This window comes from Malaya genurostris, chromosome 2 (assembly GCF_030247185.1).
Source record: "Malaya genurostris strain Urasoe2022 chromosome 2, Malgen_1.1, whole genome shotgun sequence".
NCBI classification, from domain to species: Eukaryota; Metazoa; Arthropoda; class Insecta; order Diptera; family Culicidae; genus Malaya; species Malaya genurostris.
Window position 1 is genome coordinate 78,117,886 of NC_080571.1, and position 14,899 is coordinate 78,132,784.

General features: G+C 36.5%; 1 protein-coding gene across 27 annotated transcripts in view; it reads right to left on the bottom strand.

Moving 5' to 3' along the window:
* LOC131427772 (tropomyosin-2) overlaps positions 1 to 14,899 on the bottom strand; it is a 134,567-nt gene that overhangs the window by 58,471 nt on the left and 61,197 nt on the right. For 17 of the 27 annotated variants that reach the window (XM_058591260.1, XM_058591259.1, XM_058591254.1 and 14 more), the window contains 2 exons: positions 10,911 to 11,044; positions 2,479 to 2,596 (listed from right to left, as the gene is read on the bottom strand). In XM_058591260.1, the coding sequence (XP_058447243.1) occupies positions 2,479 to 2,596; positions 10,911 to 11,044 (252 nt within the window). Of the gene's footprint in view, positions 1 to 2,478; positions 2,597 to 2,892; positions 3,011 to 10,910; positions 11,045 to 14,899 lie in introns of all 27 variants that reach the window. The other 10 variants (XM_058591269.1, XM_058591265.1, XM_058591264.1 and 7 more) reach the window with 1 other exon arrangement.

Consider the following 14,899-nt stretch of genomic DNA (forward strand, 5'->3'; position numbering starts at 1 on the left):
TCGACTTGGATTTGATAAATTCCAACAATGAGTAACAAAATATCATTATAATCCTATTTGAAAGAAGCTATGCACACGTTTCCAGTATAACAAACACTTTATTTTACACTAATGAAGAACCCAATTCGACTCAAGCTACAAAACGTTGTAGCTCGGAAAGTAATAACGAAAAGAGTTGTAGGAAATCGATTGGGCACTCTAATAAAAGTTACTATTAATAAGAAAGTTGCACGGATTGAAAGTAAAATTGAAAAAGCGTCCATTTCCTTTTTTTCTTTAGCTTTGTTTTTAACTTGTTATTAAAACCAACACTCGATGTGTGTTAGTGTATCTTTTAAAATGAGGAAGATGTAGCTAGAACAATTCACAGACAATTGCAAAACTTGGAGTTCTCGAAGACCTAGTCATTTAAACATTAGAACATCGTTCGGCAGATCAAATACGGTAAATAGGTTCTAGGTGATTTTTATTCTAGAAGCAACCGTTCTCGAGATATTTAGACTTGAATTTCAAAGAACTCGAGTTTTTGTTTAATTGCGCCGTTTTATCAATTCTCGGCAATTTTTAAGACAAAAAATAAAGTTTGGCAAAAATCGGTCAAAACTTCAGACTGTAAAATTTTTATTTCTGAAAACGCACGAATCAAGTGCTGGTTTCGATAACAATTTTAAAACAAAACTATTGAAAAAGGTTTAAGACACGGTTTTTTTGTGGTCCAATTTTACAGTTCTATGAAAATTACCCATTTTTCCCAGTCTATTTTTAGAGTAGTCAATCGATTTTCGTCAAATTCTTCTTGGATACCACGGTTAATAGTCTCCAAACTATAGAGACGAAATTGTCTGAGCAAAGTTGAGCATTCTCCGTTAAATTTTGTGTTTTTGACATGCAACTTTGTATGAAACGCGTGCATACGAAGTTTGAGGCGTTTCTGGTATGCTATTTTAAGATAAAATTGCGCATCAAAGGGTTAATCCAAATCGGAACAAGTGCTACCATTTCTGTTGATAATTTATGAAACAGCTCTTAGGAGTCTGTAACGTGGTGCGACTCCGGTTCCAACGTAGTTGGATAACAATGGATAGGAAATTTTGCCGCATCCGCCTGATACTACAGAATTAGCACCATTCGATTACCACTTCCATCAACGGAGCCAACAATTTGCAAAATTTTTTTGTTTTTCAAATTCATAAACTGGACGGATTATGGACCTAGTTTCAGTTTCCGATGGGCAATATTTTGAACAGAAAATATATATCCATTTTTTAACAATAAAGTGAAAAATTTTGTGAGAACAGAGACACTGACTTTTAGTCCCAATAAATGCAGATTTCTTCGAGCATATTGAAGCTCTTTTTTTTAAACCGTTTACAGAACTGTTTAAGCGTGAGACACATGCATTTTAACTTCGGATACTTTGATTTTTATATTTGCAAACTTCCGTCAACATTAAAATAATTTCCTCTTACAACTTTTCCCTAATCTTGCCTTGTTTATGTTTCATTCCTTTCTGTTCTTACCTCACGAAATATACAAAACGCAACTCAACTAAACACATTTTTTTCTCTAATTAACAAAAATAATCTACTCAATACTAGACAGTACAACGGAAACAGAATTATAAAGTGCTAAGGTTTATTAGTTAATAACACTAGCTGCTATTCAAATAGTATTCGAATCATTGAAATAAAAACATTTACTCTCTTGACATAGTGTTTCGCGGACAAAGAATTGTGAGTCTTTCTGTGCTACCTTGTTTTGGGACTCATCAAGCACCGAGTTAGATGAGGACTAAAAAAATCAAATTAAAAGTGTTCGCAGTTTTGAACACCGAAGGTGAGCAATCCAGTATGTAAATAAGAACAAATTTCCATGTTTAAAAAAAGTACGGACCAAAATTATGATACGTTTTAACATAGCCTACAATCGGTGCTTATCAGATCCACCTTCATAACGAAGTACATGACTTTTTGTTGTTCGATTCTTTACCTAATCTGTTATTTTGTTCATCAAAAACCTCAATAATCTTTCGTCATCTGTCCTACAAGTTGATCTCACGTGGCTCATTTCCTAATGCTTGGATCACGTTCTATCACAAGTTGAACGAAACAGCCGAGCTTTTGCGCGAATCTTTGTAGCCCAACCTAGCTACCTATCAGTGTCAACTGATTCGAACCAATCAAGACTAAAATCTATTTGATCTTCTTGCCAAATTACAACCGATTTGCTGCTGCGCGGTGATACTGATAATGATAATGATTATGATGATGATAAAAATAATGGTGCCAACGGATGCTGATAACGATGACGAGATGACAAGAAATGTGCAAAACGAAAACAAACCGAAACAAACAGTAATTGTTGAAAGGAGATGAAACAACAATCGAATCGAATAGTCGCAGAGATTTTTAAAAAAAGGAAACAAAACAGAACATAAAAACAACGAAACACATCTCAAGTTATGTCTGACTTTTGCACCTCATCGTATTTCTTGTCGGCCTCCTCAGCCATGAACCGGGCTTCCTTCAGCTGATTTTCGAGGGCGTCCATGCGTTCCTCATCGGCGAGGGAACGATTCTCGAGAATTTTGCGCGCACTGTTTCGAAAATTTGCGGTACATTGGTTCGGATATGGGTCGAAATTTGACGGGGAGGGAAAAATGAAACAAAGAAAATCATTTGTTAGAACGGAGTGCGATGCTTTTCGGGGGCTGAAATGTTTGACGGCGGTTGTTCGGCGGTGCGGCTTCGGAGACCTGTAAAGAGCTGAAAACCCTATCGACCCTAGCTGTTTGAACGTGGGGAAAGAGGTCCCTCCTGTTCACCTGACCAGTTTAAAAAATTTGAAGAAAAAAAAATCTTGTTTACAAATACGAGAAACGGAACAGTGTACCTCTTCGTATTTTTTGTCTGCTTCCTCTGCTATTAGCTTTGCCTGGGATAGTTGTGCTTCCAGTATCGCTACCCTGTCGTCTTCCATATTTGTACGATTTTCAAGGGCTTTTCTAATCCTGCGAACATGCACACCATTTGCGAAACGGTGGATGTTGATGCGAAACAAAAAAAGATGGCGGTGTTAAGGAGGATCTTTACTGGCAGTAGAAGCATCGTACTGGGAAATAGTGAACTTATCTGGACATGTTAGCTGCGAACTAAAGCGAATATTCAGTATGGAACAATTTTTTTTAAATACACGGTTTTATTTTCGTCAAGTCAAGTCAAATACTAGTCAAGAAATTGTCGAAGTCACTGGAGCCAAGTCAAAGTCGTTTATTTTCTGATATCTTGGACGAAACTCGCTTCGTAAACGTTTACTTCTGTTTAACGATTTAAGTTGAACTGCTAAGCTGTACTAGCAGCTTAACACGAACTGCTTAACACTTAGGAATTTAGGACGAAATACAATAGAATGTTCGTGAACTAACAATTCGTATTTGTCTTGCATTTTATATACTAAATTAACTTGCTTGAACGGATTATAACTGATGTTTGATATGGAATTAAAAATTATTGTGACTCATTAACATGTATCTTGCGATACATAGAATTCAGAGCATATGTGTGAAAGAGAGTCCGAGTTCCGGTCACTTTTGTCTGCTCTAAGTAGTGAGTAACCAAAAATCGATTTATTAGAGGCATCGACCACATGCAAGCCATCGAAATCATTGTCTACTCAAGCACAAAAAATGTATTGGGATTTAGGAATGAAATTCCACTATCAATCGTATAATTGATTTACCTGAATTATCTTTTAAAAAACATTCATTTTTCATATAAGATTTTTCTCATCCACGTTTAAGGAGCAAGACTCTTTGCAAGCGTATTATTTCAGTTTCAACTTACTTCCACTAACACTTTTGATTAGCAACAAACACAATCCTATATGAATTTCCTCTTGCAGAAATTATTGCGATATAAAGATTTAAGTAGTTTCTAAAAGTAAACCCGCAAAATAGGAACCTTTAATTTAACACGCAGAAGGCAATGGATATGGAATGTTTTCTTAAAACTATTTATCCGGAAAACTGCTTTTGTAACAGAAAATATTTAGTTTTGTTTATTTTGTGTTGCGCAATCTAATACAAATGAAGCAGTGTTGCTAACGTTTTTATTAGGGAGCTGAAATCTACATTCATAAAACGAAGACGAATCGAAAACGAAAATAGCACTCGGTTTTATTAATGGTTCATGCTAGGGTCGCTAAAAACTCTTTAGATTTTTAACGTGAAAATAATGTTTGATTTTTTTATTATAGTTCGTAGGAGTACTTCAAGTCGTCGCTAAAACTCCCTTAGAGCTCCAAGTTTTTCAGATTTTCGACGAAGTTAAGATTTTGGCCACTAGAATAGAGCTGAACATTACGTCGGCAAGTGATTCAAGTTGACAGGGTGGCAAGTCGATTGCTGATTTTAACTTGCTGGTTTGGTGGATGGAAATTTTAATTCTTCAAATGGTTTTTAGAATAGTCCCCAAACGCCTGTGTTTAGGTTTTTCTAAATATTCTTTCAATTCAAGCTTTGAACAGATATCCTATGTCAAAAAAGAACATTCTATTAGGCCCACTAGATGAGGATTGAAGTATTCGGGTATTTCGATATGCTTATCTAGTAGAGGTGCTTCGTTCAATTCATACGAACTTAGCGAAGTACTCAAAAAAAGTTTTAAGAAAATCGAGCAACAAGAGCCGTAACTTATTAGCAACAAATTATTCACCTATTCGCTTTATCGTCGGTTCCCATTTTTAATGCGTTGATGAGCATTTTTTTTTTATTTTAATAGGGTTCTAAATGCTAAGCATCTCTCGTAGGATAACCAGAAAAATAATCAGAAAGTGCGAGTTCTTCATAAGGAACTCTCCGCTGGTTTTTAACCAGTTTTATTTCCAAACAGCCCCATTAGTTTATCTTCTACGAGAAATCCTTCTACAAATGATCTGATTCAAACAGACTTCTATCATCTACCAATAACATTCAGGATTTCAAATAAAGCAACGATTTATTCAGTTAGTTTGAAATCCTTATTCACCTAATAACTATCAGGCTAGGATACAGATCACAGACCGAAAACAATGTGAACTTTAAAATTATTCTGGAAAATTTTGGCTGATATCGATACAACACAAGATTATTGGAATCATTACATAATTGAAGAGTCTATCAGTTCCAAAAGTTCAAATTGAATTTAATTCTCCTATCATCAACTGCTCCTTGGTCAACATTAATGGACCTTCAAAAGAAAATAAAACATAGATTTACCTAACAAATCAGTCTAAATCTTTCTATGGTTTTTTACAAGTACTCAGAAATCAGTTTCAGCTATCAGAGAAGGAAACTTTCTGCAAACGGTGGATAAAGTCAAAGGGACAAATTATCATGAAATTAGGGCAATTATTAGCCTACTGAAAAACATGAAGGGTTTAGGAATTTAAAAAAAATCCCAATGTTCCTGAGACTTTGGTTACAATGTTACAATTGTTTTGAATACTTATTCTCAAACTTGATAAAATTCCAGCAGAAGCATCAAAATAATTCATATTTTTCATTATAAGCTTTCATTGTGCTGTTATTGATAACAACTAAGAAAGCTTTCTGATTGCTGTTAAACCCATAGAATATCGTTGGACGCATGGGATGTTGGCCCAATTTCCAATGGTTTGTTCAACATATAACCTATACGGGACCAGTGCAGTAAAACTTCATTTAATTCAATTGAAACTGAATGTGGAACACATTGACGATCTCTCCACTGCAGTAAACTTCACTCTCTGACACAGACAACATTTGCTGACGGCCCGAACGAGCAGCATTCAGTTCATCACTCGTTTCTCTTCAATCGAGGCTCAGTTTAATTACCGTCAGTTGATCTCTTGAAGTAACAAAATATCTCTTTCAATTGTTTGAGAGCTGCCTTCAAATGAGGTTCATGTAAACATTTCGAATTGGTTCAAGATAAAAGATGAAAGAGAGACTAATCAGATAGCTCAATCTCAATCAATCTCAGAATACATTAATTGCTTCCTCCTTCAGTTTTCATTTTTAATACTTTATTCCATTCATACCTACCACCAAGAGCGAAGACACTGAAGCAGCTATACTACTTGGCATTTGAAACTAAGCAAGCAAAACTTCAAATGACTAGGTACGATTATTCAACTGACGGTGAATTCTGGGAGCTTCACTTGAAAATGGCAGCAAAAGTCAAATGAATTAGTAGGGATACGCTGATGGTCAGCGGCCATAAATTTCATTTTCATCTTATATTATTCGATTGAAAATGAAATTTTACCGCACTGTATGGGACAATAAGTTGTTTCAACACTTTTGCTGAACTTCTCGCTCAAACGCAAAATTTGGTATTACCTCCTACTTTTCAATTATTGTAATAAAAAAAATAATGATGTTGAAAATTGTGACTAATATTTGAGAGAGTAATATTTTTCCGGTTTTATTCTAACATTTTCGGCTTTTTCCCGGTTTTTCTAATTTTTCCAGTCACTTACCACCCTGAGTTGAACTGCTAGATTGCACAAGCGGTTCAAAATTGTACTGCCATTCCTTCAGAGAGTCAAAAACGAAACGTAAAGTAAATACATACTGCTTGGTTCTCTGCATGTTTTAGGTCGGAGTCCCTTAAAACTTGAATGAGTCCATTTCACGTAATCGTTGATTTTAGGGGTTAGCCAAATTTTGTGCTAGGGCACATAACCGTTTTTATTATTTTTACGTTTCGTCTTTGACTTATCAGTGCAGAGCAGTTCAAATTGAACTGCTTAGTGCTAAACTTTGGCTAACCTACATCGGCCAGTAATAGTCGAAAACACGTTTTCGTTCGGCACGTCAGATAAGACATTGCACTCCGTTGCAAAACAAAAAGTGTTCTGTAAATAGCAGAAACTTTACGTCTGCCTAGCGGTTCAAATTGAACTGCCGAGTTCAGCACTAAGCAGTTCAATTCGAACTGCTCTGCACAGATGAGTCAAAGACGAAACGTAAAAATAATAAGTTCATTTTATTTTTTCTTGTGAAAATAGTCTTCGATTTTTTATTATAGTTCGCAGAAGTGCAGTGCTTCAAGTCGTCGATGAAACTACCATCAAACTCAAAACTTCGTAACTTTTCGACGAAGTGAAAATTTTAGACACTCAAATAGATATGAGCATTACGTCAACTCACGAGCTGACGGTTCAAGCTGAACTGCTAGATTGCACAAGCGGTTCAAAATTGAATTGCCATTCCTTCAAAGAGTCCAAGGCGAAACGATAATAAATGAATATTACTTAGATGTATCCATATTTCATGCTAAATTTAATTAAAACTTGAAGCCCGTTTTGCTAAACAAGTTGTTTTAATTTTTGATGTGAAAATAATCTTCGTTTTTCGGAAGTTCTCCGGAGTGGTTCAAGGCGTAATAAACTGTAAACTTTTCGACGAAGTTAAAATGTTTGTCACTAAATAGATCTGAATCTTACATCCGCTAGCTCAAGGTTCATGCTGAACTTCTAGATTGCAAAGCGGCTCAAAATTGAACTGCCATTCATGCGAAGAGGAATATAAATTAGTACTACTTGATTTTATTCATGTTTTAGGCTAGAGTAGCTTGAAACTTGAATTAGCCTGAAGACAATTTTATGATTTTTGATTATGATGATTTTTATGATTTAATTTTTTCATGTGAAAATAGCCTTCGATTGTTGATTATAATTCGCAGGAGTACTTCAAGTCATCCATGAAACTACCATGAAATTCAAAGCTTCGTAACTTTTCGACGAAAGGAAATTTTTTGTCGTAAATACGACTTACTTTACTATGGGGTGCCTTTTCAAAATTTACCCTCTGAGAGAGTGATAAGTTTTTGATCGTGAAGTTCTTTTGTTGTATCTAACGAATCAACATAATTTTTGCTACATGCCATCGGAAATATGATCACAATTTTATGATAAAATTTTCAGTTGTGTGACATAATCTCAAATAGTTCAAAATTAAACTTTCCTGAAATGTTTGGTATAAAAGAGTATCAAAGAGGATAATTCATAAGGCACGTTTACCTTTCTCGTATTTTGAAAGCTCATAGCTCAGTGATCTGTGGAAGGATTTATATAATCTAACTACTAATAGAATCGAAATTTTTCAACTTAAACGTGTATAGCAAAAGCATAGAAGTATTTCAATAGTACACTATTGAAAAATCTGTCTCATTTGACCCATGTCAACACCAGCCAATCAGAACGCGTTCTGAGGAAGAGAACAAAATATCTGCTGCTGTACAACAAATTGTTCGAGAAAAATTATTCGAGAAAAAAACAGTTTGGTTAAATTTGTGCACTTTTCGCTGTGTGAAATTCACAGTAATCTAGATCAAGTGAAGCCTTCTTTGTTTTTGCGAAAAATGTGGAAAAGTGGAATGCTTGCATAATTCATACAATTGATCAACTAATGGCGTTTTCGTTTTTAATTTGCACTACACCGGTGCAGTGCTACACTGAGGCATGAATAAACGAACAAAAATGACGAAAACATAAACAGTAACCATTGACTACAATACATGATTACATTGCACAGAGCTACACCAAACTTTTGATGAGTGCTACACCAGTGGTATCGGTGCAGAAAAAGTGTAGCACTGGTGTAGTGCAATTGGTAAAAACGAACGGTTTCAGTGCAGCTTTCGCTACACCAGTGTAGTGCAATTTAAAAACGAAAACGACATAAGTGATATTCGGAAGTGTTAAGGAACATGTCAGTTGTTTTCGTATTCACGACATCCAGTTATGTCTCTGACATTACCCACCCGCCTTTTTGTCACTCGAGGAGCCGAAAACGAGACGAAAATAAATAATGTTAACGATTAAAACTTGAGTGAGCATTTTCTTCCTTAATATTTTCCACGCATAGTTTATAGTTCGTAGGAATATTTCAAGACGTCTTTAAAATACCCATAACATTCAAAACTTATATGACAAATCTTATGAGTAGTTTTGAAAGATATTACATGATATTAACGTTGCTATATATTATTGGACGGAAATCATTTTCGAGAGATCCGAAGATATCGCTCCAAAACTCCAAAACATCTGTCTTAAATCTTTAGTAAGTTTGGTATCCCAAACGAACCTATATTAATGTTGATCGTTTACTGGAAATAAAGCATTATATTGTGGATTAAGCATTAATATTGGCAGTAGAATCGCTTTTTATGCGCACAGAAAAATCTTCCAGCTCTAAATCAGCCATTTAAAAGCTTCTATATTGTAAATCAATCAGTGTGCGTAGTTCAGAATGCCACAAATGAGCAATGATTAGCCGTATATTTAGCAAAAGTCGACATTTAAGCTGCCTTTTTCTTGACCTGTTAAGTTTGAGATACTTGTATTTGTATGCTCAATACTAGAGTCTAACACTTTGGTATGGTATGGTCCTTGCCATGCTCACTAAATACCGGGGTTAACCGCGCAAATTTATGCGATACGTTCAGCGCCAGCTACTGTGGCGATACGCCCGGAATTTATAGCCATATGCCAGTATACACAGCCGCAGAAGAAGAAGGCGGCGATTATATCGAAAATATCCCATCACACGAATACTTTCCACAGTCCCGATGAAGTGGCATTTCGAAAAACTAACCACAAATTCTGCTAGCACATATTGTCAATCAGGAAGAAAATTCTGCAAAGCCTAGTTTATGAAAACATACCTTCAAGATGGATGAGAAGTATCCGGTTTTCAATAGCACGTGAAATTCCTCAAGCGTGCATATATTGACGTCAATATGTAGTTATTATGTAGTTTTCAATGATCTGACAGTCCACATTACTCCCAGGCAAATGAACCAAAGGCTAAAGCCGGGGTTAAATAAATTATATGAGTCATTAATAAGACTTTATTACTAGTAGCATTTTCAGTTACAGGATGTTGCATAAACATTTAGGAAATTTAGGGGTTAACCTAAGTTTATGCTTAGGGCACATAACCGTTTTTACTTTTCTTTACGATTCGTCTTCGACTCGTCAGTGCAGTGCAGACGTGCCGAACGAAAACGTTAGCAAAGACATGGCCCTTCGGGGCCAATTGAATAAGTGTTTTGCAAATAGCGTTTGCTTAGCGTCCCAAGTTGAACTGTTTAAGTTTGCACTAAGCAGTTCAATTTGAACTACTCTGCACTGACGAGTCTAAGACGAAACGTAAAGAAAAACATTTGCGGAAAGTTGTGCGTTGAGTTTCTCTGCTGAAGACACCAAACACAATCCAACGGGTATTCATATTTTGTCCAATATACTAATTGTCGCTGTGCGCTGTCAGAGACCCAATTGAGATATGAAAACAAAAAAAATAATGTTCTCAGGGTTTACTGTCCCGACTAAAAGATACTAACTGTACCTTAGAAGTGAAAGAAAAGATTCATCTCTAAGATCTATTGCTACCTTCGTCTTGCTAGATTTATGACTAATTGCATCAGTGTCCTGTGTATGTCCGTCATCGTACACTGTTACGCTCCACCGTCGATAGAAGTCTTGTTGATTTCATCGAGAAAACGATTTTGTTCCATACATGAATATTACTATCCTGGCAGCTAACTATATCCAGACAATCACCTGACGATCTCCAACAAATTCTCGGATTTGAAGAAATGCAAAACCAGGCAAAATGTGCTTTTCCAAAATCCACCGGCCCCATTTTGACGCTGGTAGACTTTCCAAAAACTCGTGCATCCAATTCGTCTGCATTCACAACTAATCCGAGTAATCCGCTAGGAGTCCCGTACGGTACGGACGTACTTGAATAAGAGTCGCATGGTCAGATGACAACATCATCTGAACTATTTCTCCGCCCAAAGCCGCTGGGAATGGTGGGTCAGTCATTTTTTTTTTCGCGAGACCCCACCAACCGTTTTCCGGGAGGAACCCCGTCCACTTACCGTTCGCTCTCGTCAGCAGCCGCCGAGGCCTCTGACAGTTTCGCTGTGGCGGAAGCCAGACGTTCTTCCGAACGTTCCAGATCTTCCTCCAACAGCTGAATACGACGGTTCAGGGCGGCTACTTCCGACTCGGCCTGCAATGGAGAACAAGAAAAAAGAAATAATCTGGTTAGTATTGTCTGGCATCAATGTTATGATTATGATATTTAAAATAACTACGAAATCTGTCATTATAATCGGTAGTTGTTTATGAGATGAGATCTCTCAGTTCCAAAGAGCACTGTTCAATCACCAAACAATTAGCGTGGATATTGATTTACCAACAGAAGCCCATCAACGTCGAACCGTAATCCCCTTTTTTAAAGCTTCACGGTTCCACTTCGCCTATTATCGTAACACAATCCGTGGTCATCGGGGAGGGACCCGGTTGCCAAGCCAAGTATCACAAACACAGAAGATCACAATTCGCTGATGAAGCAAGGCAAGTTTAATGTTGAATAAATAATATCATACAGCCGCCATGCCAGCACGCTCCGACCGAGAGTGGGACATCGCGGGAATCGGACGTAACCGACAGAGGCACACAAATTGACATTTGGTACAAGGAAAAAGGTGTGTTGTTGCATAACCCGAAGCTCAGAACTTCGTGCGTTGCACCTACTAAAGCATGGGTTCGATGGGTGGTCGAATGAGAACGAGAACCGTGAAATTCTTTCCGAAGGGCGACGTCGTCATCGGATTTGTGAACTGCATTGATGCGAGCGAATAAAGCAGGTATCAATGAGCCACCGTGAAAGAGGGATGGACGGGTGCAAGCATGCGTTTCGGTCCAATGATTAGATTCAAATTTTGAATGCTATTCACTCTGACAGTGTAAATGGACTACCGTCCGGCGAGCGATGGTATGCGCTCTGTCTAGCGCGGGAACTGAATTCATTTGAATATTTTGGTAGCTATATCCGGAGCTTTTGTGTAGAATCAGCTTAAAATGAAGATTGGTTGCATTCTCTACATTTACAAGAGCTTCAATAAAATAAAAGAGAGACCGGAAATTACTTTCCACTTAAATTAAATGAGAGCACATTATTGGAAATATTTACGTTGAACCGATCAAATTCATAGTATAAAAATTTGTATGCATCTAACAAAGAGCATCAAATTATACATCAAGAATCAATACATTAGGGAATTGAAACATTCAACTTTTATCGATAACGTAGTGCACCAATCATACCGACGAAGGCTCTTTCTAACCTACTAGTGCCCCTCGTTATGAATATCTTAAAAAAGATATCAAGATTGAATTTGACATAGATTCAACTAATCCAACTAACGATTAAAAATATTGAGATTTAAATCATTCATGTGACTATAGGTAAAACTCTTTTTTAATTCCGTTTACTGTGCAATTCAACATCGCAAGCGATATTTACCTATATACACACTCATGAATACATCTTTATTGGAACATTCGTCGAGTGAAGAACAACCAGGACTATTAAAAGCTGTAGATAAAATTTTAAACATAATGCCGTTGTGATAATTCATCATTGACAAAAAATCATCGATTCTGTCCTTTTCAGGACCAACGAAACGATTTCAAAGAACGATTTATCAATACAAAAATTTATAAATTTAACTGCTAACGCCTCCTAACGGTTTAACACAAACAACATGGATTCATTTTAGCTTAAGGCGTATTCATGTCAAATCGAATATGTACCTGATATAATCTATCCGACTTTTTACCAGAATTGCCGGTTTAATGTCTGCCCTAGGCATAACTAATGGTCTTACAAGCTATTTGTCGTATGTTCGAGTCCCGACATGAATCTGTGTGTCAATAGAATTATAGCACTGATTCTGTACGCTAGGAATCGACTGCGAAGTCTGTTGTAAATGTTGGGTTTCAACGAATACTAAAGAGAAAATTCTTTCATTCTAGCCTACGCAGTTGACTTTCAATATCGGTAAATTATTTAATAAGGGACTTTTTTGAAATTTTCTTTCATTAAAATTATTGTAATTCGTATCGTGTGTACTACAATTTTTTACTCTCTTTTACCCTGTCTTATTAATTCGTGTGTTAGAATAACGGTGTCGGGAATTCATCGTACTTTAGTATAAGTGCACCGTTACAATTAAAACCTTGTACAAGTCACACGATATATCAAATTATGAGAATGATTTTAGATATTCAGTATTGTGAAGTTTTATTTGTTTTCACGTCATCCAGTTATGTCGCCTACATTACCCACCCACATTTTTTTTTTGCTGGATATCGTTGCTATCCATTAACTTGAGGGAGAGGTGATCGTTTGGAGGATATTTCGACTTTCTTTCGTCTTTTTATTTATCCGCTGAGTTTTTGACGTTGCTATTTAGACGTATCTTGTTGTACACTGGCTCTATGAATGGTCAATGTTGTTTGTAAACAACATACCGGAAACATGCTACCAACTTCGTATCCACACTTTTCAAGCAGAGTTATGTCGAAATCAGAAGTGAATATTCATTCAAGGATTGACTGCAATTGACGAATTTTGCACCAATTGCAACAAATATTCGCAGCTCAAAAAAGCCAGAAAAAGCCATTTTGCACACTTAGGATTTTACTAAATTGATCTAGATAATGTTTTGAAGAGAGCCAATTTTTTTTACCATTTTTACTCAAATGGCCATAGCCGAAAAATGACAAACCCTACTAGAAGAGGGTTGTACTACAGATTTTCACGAAGTTAGTCGTTAGTCGAAGTTCTCGAAAAAAAAATTTTGAATTTGAATCGATTTCAATTTTTTTTTTTCAAACGAAAATTTAACAAATTCAGTGATAACCATTAGTGCAACACTTTTCTGCAAGACTAATCATTTTTTGAATACAGTCATTTGGAAAAAAACGGTAAAAAATAATTTGGCCCTTTTCAAAACACAACTTTTGAGATGTTTGTTTTAGCAACCTGGGGTCGCTCTAGATCGGACTCCAATCACGGAGTTTCGCTCTGAACATTTTCTCGGAGCGCACCACGCATCCATGCCAGTTCATTTATTTTTTCTTTTTGGCTTTCTCATATAGAAAGATTATATGAAACTGTGAAAACCGACTTTTGAACCGAGACCCGGAAGAAGGCCGAGTGTCATATACCATTCGACTCGGTTCGTCTAGTACGCAAAATGTCTGTGTGTGTGTGTGTGTGTGTGTGTGTGTGTGTGTATGTAACGTTTTTTGCCCTGACTTTTCTCGGAGATGGCTGAATCGATTTTCACAAACTTAGAAAAACGAAAGGTCTTGTGGTCCCATACAAAATTCCTGAATATTATTTGGATCCGACTTCCGGTTCCGGAATTATGGGGTAAAATGTGCAAAAGAAAAATAAAATATGTTTTCCAACTTTTCTCATAAATGGCGCGACCGATTTTCACAAACGTAGGTTCAAATGAAAGGTCCTGTGGTCCCATACGTAATTCCTGAATTTCATCTGGATCTGACTTCCGGATCCGGAAATATAAGGTAAAGTGTGTGAAAAATTTTATACCATCACTGGAAAGGGCGAAAAACCGTACAAAATTTACTAAATTGACCTCAAATCTACCCCAATTGATAGTTTTCATCAATAAACGGTCAAACAAACCGATTTCGGTTATTATTTTAGGAATCGTAGAACATTATTTTGAAGAATACCACAGTATTATATCGTATTATAGTATGATTGATATGAGAAAGGCATCATTACACCACTAGGTGGATTAAAACAGGTTTTTTCAGAGTTGTTGTTTAGGGCGCATACCACGTGTTCCTTTTACTCGGAGTCAGAGTCGCCCGCTTGTAGTTTCAAAAACGAAAACGGTATAAGTCTAAATGTCCAGAAAATGTTATTGAACTCTGAAAGGGTGCTGCCAACGACTCATACGATTTGGCACGAAATTCGTCAATTAACGATTTAGTAGATCAAGAAATATGTTTCATGGTCATTACTTGCATTACTAGTATG